This window comes from Punica granatum, chromosome 2 (assembly GCF_007655135.1).
Source record: "Punica granatum isolate Tunisia-2019 chromosome 2, ASM765513v2, whole genome shotgun sequence".
Taxonomy (NCBI): Eukaryota; Viridiplantae; Streptophyta; class Magnoliopsida; order Myrtales; family Lythraceae; genus Punica; species Punica granatum.
Window position 1 is genome coordinate 10,071,790 of NC_045128.1, and position 4,880 is coordinate 10,076,669.

Sequence of the window (4,880 nt, forward strand, 5' to 3'; positions counted from 1 at the left end):
ACTCTCAATACTCATATCTCATAAGCGGGAGTCGCCTATTAACCTCTGGCGGTAAGAGTTGACCTCAATTTATATTCTGTTGGGTGGAGCAGCCGATCGGGCCCCTTTTTTTTTTTATTCCGCTGGGTCCAGCAGCCGATCAGACCCCTATTTATATTCTGCAGGGTCCAGCGGCCGATCAGGCTCATTTTATAATTCGCTGGATCCAGCGATCCTATGGCTATATTAAAAAAACATAAGCATAATCAATTGCAACAATGTCATCTTGACGTAGCGTACACGTGAGTAACCTGTCACAGACCTGTTGATTCACGCACGAATACCGGAACTACGACCTTCAACTCCCTACTGATTTTTCGAATACCTAGGTAATTAGCATCCAACTCGAACAAATCCAAGAATTGGACAAAGAACACAAAAGCTCCAATTTTTATTGATAATCCAAAAACAACTGTTTTAGCCCTAGGGCTTACAAAGCTTAAATAGGGATTAAGAAAACTTAAATTGCACAAAAAGAAATAAACTTTCCTAAAATTGCCAAAACACCCAAATAACAATAAAATGCTCATTTGAGGCCCTAAACGATGGAATTTGCCTTAAATATTGAAAAATCATAGCAAAGCGGTGAGTTTTGCTCTGGATGCTGTTTCCTTCAAAATAGGGTCGTCAGAACTTATTTTTCTCCAGATACCTACTTGTCAGGTCTTCTGCCGCATCATATCTCATCTCATATATCATCATACACAAGTACAATCCCAATCACAGTACAATGGTAACAAGTTATCATCACAATCAGCATACACAGTCACAATGCATATCTCAAATCAAAATGAAATATAAAAGGGAAATATCTCTCAAATCAATTCAAACAATATAGCAACACTGATTTCTTAATCTCTAACTATCACAATATTTTTTGTAAATAATTTATATAACTATAATACATTATTTTACAACGGAATAGAGTACTCACATAATATATATATATATATATAATCATTTCACAATGGAATGACGTACTCACCCCCCAGAGATAGCAAAAATAAAGTCAACAATTCAGAGTGCAAGGTTTCAATCTCCACGATCCCTATTATTCGCAAACATTAGATTAGATAATAAAAATATAGCACAATCACAGGAACTTTCGATACCTCCCACAATCTTCCTTACAGCCTATCATTTTCAATAAGTTCCGATTTATATATATATATATATATATCATATTCATTATGTAATTTTCTCATCTACGTCAAAAACTACTTAAAACAATCTCCATAACTCCTATTTAAACGAACCTAATTGTTCTTGTCAATTTTCAGGTAAATGAAAGATTCATTAAAGACCAAAAATATATAATCACCATAATAACAATAACCCAATATACAAAAAATCTGACATCATGAAACTCAAGACAGCAGAGCGTAATCTCTTAGCATTGTTTACCCAAGATTATTTATAAAAACTTATAATAACTCGTCTAAACTAAAATAAAAATATTAGAACTTTAGTAACTTAACAACATTAATATATATAGTTGAATTCACTAACCATATATATAGCTAATACAAATCAAATTACAATCATTATTCTTCAGCTACCTCACCAACTCCCATAGCTAGCTAGGTCCCAACTTCCTCAAATATGTACATTACCTATTCCTCTAAAAGAATGGTAACCGAGTATGTAAGTCAACTCATAGCACAAAATATATAATATATATGTAATTATATGTTTTAATGAACATTTACCCAAGCTCCTAAAACAAGGCAATTTAAAGCTCCTTTGGCCATTTAAGCATAAATCACAAAAACAACATTGAATCAGTTACTAGCAGAGCGGTAACCAAATAAGAAAAGAAAATTCTAAATTTTACGAACTAATAGAACAACTGAACAACGAAATGAAAAACGAATCCAACTATAAACCCCATATAATTAGCTTCCCCTGTTCACTAGGCTACGACTCAAGAACCGTAACTAAATACACCCTTGAACTTTGTCAATCCAATATTTTACCTAATCACGATCTCAATTTATCACAAGAAATGCGTATAGGCAAAGCAAAACTTAAACAATATAAATAACGCAATCAATCTCACGTACCTCAGCATATCAGTTACTTTTACCCAATTATGAGCTTAAACTCTTCCTCACGGGCACTCCCCCATTTCCCCTACTCAATCAGCTGCCATGCCCCAATTTTCCTCTCGATTCTTCCTAATCCTTCAAAGAACCTTTCACTCTCAATCCAACTCAAAACCAATGGACTCCCTCCATCTCCCCCAACCTCTGTTTCTTCTTTGACTTCCCGCAACAGAATAGAAGAATGGAAGAAAAAGAAAGCAGCAGAACAGAACTAGAAAAAAAAAAGGAAGAAGTGAATGGTGGCTCACGTTTTTGCTCTTTTTCTTTCCCCGGCTCTCTCTGTCTCCCTTTCTATCTCTTGCTCTGTTTTCTTCTTCGATTCTCCAGCCCCATAGAACAGAGCAAGAGAAAGAAAAACAAATGAAAATAAAGAAGGAAGAAACAAATGAAGTGAATCAAATGGCGGTGAAAAAATGGGGGTAGTCTTAAGTCCACGTGGAGCCCATTCCTTCCTTTCTTTCTTTTTTTCTTTTTTTTCCACCTAAACATGTAATATATAATATACATATATATGTATGTATATGTGTATGTATACATGTTTTAAAAGAAAATTCACAGGTCTCACAGCTGCCCTTAAGAAGTATGTATTCATGGCATCGAAGGTCTTATTCCTTGGGTATGTGGTCTCCGACGAAGGACTAAAGAAAAACAAATGAAAAATAAAGAAGGAAGAAACAAATGAAGTGAATCAGATGGCGGTGGAAAAATGGGGGTGGTCTTAAGTCCACGTGGAGCCCATTCCTTCCTTTCTTTTTTTTTTCTTTTTTTTCCACCTAAACATGTAATATATAATATACATATATATGTATGTATATGTGTATGTATATATGTATACATGTTTTAAAAGAAAATTCACAGGTCTCACAGCTGCCCTTAAGAAGTGTGTATTCATGGCATCGAAGGTCTTATTCCTTGGGTGTGTGGTCTCCGGCAAAGGACTGAAGGTACATGAGTCCAAGATCGAAGTGGTGAAACAATGGCCGCAGCCGATGACACTTACTGAAGTTCATAGCTTCCATGGACTTGCTTCCTTCTATAGGCATTTCATCCCTCACTTCAGCACAATTATGGTGCCTATGACAGATTGCATGAAGGGTGGAAAGTTCGTATGGACGGAGGAAGCGGAGAAGGCATTCTAACTTATCAAGATGCGTCTTACGACTGCCCCAATATTAGTCGTGCTTGATTTTGCTCAACCCTTTGAGTTACATTGTGATGCTTCTAAAGTGGGCATTGGAGCAATTTTGAGCCAAAACAACAGACCTGTCGCATATTTTAGTGAGAAACTGTCTGGGGCTAAGTTAAAGTACAACACCTATGATGTGGAGTTCTATGCGGTGGTACAAGCAGTCAAACATTGGCGGCATTATTTGTTTCATCGGGAGGCGTTAAAACACCTTCACCGCCAAGATAAGGTGTCCCCACAGCATGCCTCATAGATTGCTTATTTATAGCGTTTTACCTTCGTGGTGAAGCACAAGTCGGGGGTGACAAATCGAGTGGCTGACGCATTGAGCCGTAGGAGCAATTTCTTGGTCAGCTTGCGTATAGAGGTACCTGGTTTTGACTGTCTTCATGATTTGCTTGAGCCTAATCCTTATTTCTCTAATGTTTTGGGGAAAGTTCGTGCTGGAGAGAAATCAGAATTGTTGCTGCATGATGGGTTTCTGTTCAAGGGAAACCAATTGTGTATCCCAGATTGCAGCCTTTGTTTGAAGATTATTAAGGAGTTGCATGGAGAAGGCCATGTTGAGCGAGATCGAACGTTACTATTAGTTCAGGGCTTGTATTTTTGGCCGACCATACACAAGGAGATAGAGAAGTACATGCAAAGGTGTCGGGTCTACAACATGTCCAAGGGGACGGCTACCAATGCTGGGTTGTATATGCCGTTACTAGTTCCAGCGCAGCCTTAGGAGGATGTTAGCATGGATTTTGTGCTGGGTTTACCGCGAACACAGCGTAGTAATGATTCCATCTATGTTGTTGTTGATCGATTTTCTAAGATGTTGCATTTTATTCCTTGCAAGAAGACGACAGATGCTATTCGGGTGGCTCAATTGTACTTTCGCGAGGAGTATCGTCTTCATGGATTACCGAAGTCCATTGTTTCTGATCGAGATATCCGATTCCTTAGACACTTTTGGCGAAATTTATGGAAGGTGGTGGATACACAACTGCAATTCAACAGTGCTTATCATCCCCAAACGGATGGGCAAACTGAGGTCGTGAATCGGTCCCTAGGTAACTTGCTGCGAAGTCTGGTGGGGGAGCATGTGAAGAGCTAGGAACTCAAGTTGTGCCAAGCGGAGTTCGCCCATAATCACGCAGTCAATCGTAGCACGGGTTTTAGCCCTTTCCAGGTTGTGTATGCAGATGTTCCTAATGGTCCTCTAGATTTAATTCATTTGCCTAACCGATCTAAAGTTCATGATAAGGCAGCCGATTTTGTGGATAGCTTGCGAGAGATCCATCAAGCAATGTATGATCACTTGACATCAGCTAACACCGGGTATAAGCAAGTTGAGGATAAGAAGCGCCGTTCTGTGGAATTCGTAATGGGTGATTTTGTGTGGGCTATTCTTACTAAGGATCAATATCCTGCTAGGGAGTACAACAAGCTTTCAGCAAGGAAGATTGGGCCGGTGGAGGTCATAGAGAAGATCAATCCGAATGCCTATTGACTTAAGCTTCCTAATCACATTCGTACGGCTAATGTGTTTAATGTGAAGCACC

At 38.5% G+C, this 4,880-nt stretch overlaps 1 protein-coding gene across 1 annotated transcript; it reads left to right on the forward strand.

The window, feature by feature from the left end:
- The first annotated feature begins 3,034 nt into the window (after positions 1 to 3,034).
- Positions 3,035 to 4,060, forward strand: LOC116193637. The gene is made up of 4 exons (XM_031522379.1): positions 3,035 to 3,088; positions 3,184 to 3,274; positions 3,372 to 3,484; positions 3,599 to 4,060. The coding sequence occupies exons 1-4, from the start codon at positions 3,035 to 3,037 to the stop codon at positions 4,058 to 4,060; spliced, it is 720 nt and encodes a 239-aa protein (XP_031378239.1).
- The last annotated feature ends 820 nt before the right edge of the window (positions 4,061 to 4,880 follow it).

Coding starts and splice junctions, on each gene's coding strand:
- LOC116193637 (XM_031522379.1), top strand. CDS start 3,035: ATGGCATCGAAGGTCTTATTCCTTGGGTGTGTGGTCTCCGGCAAAGGA. Junction 3,089..3,183: donor TCTCCGGCAAAGGACTGAAG/GTACATGAGTCC, acceptor TTCCTTCTATAG/GCATTTCATCCCTCACTTCA. Junction 3,275..3,371: donor GGACGGAGGAAGCGGAGAAG/GCATTCTAACTT, acceptor ATGCTTCTAAAG/TGGGCATTGGAGCAATTTTG.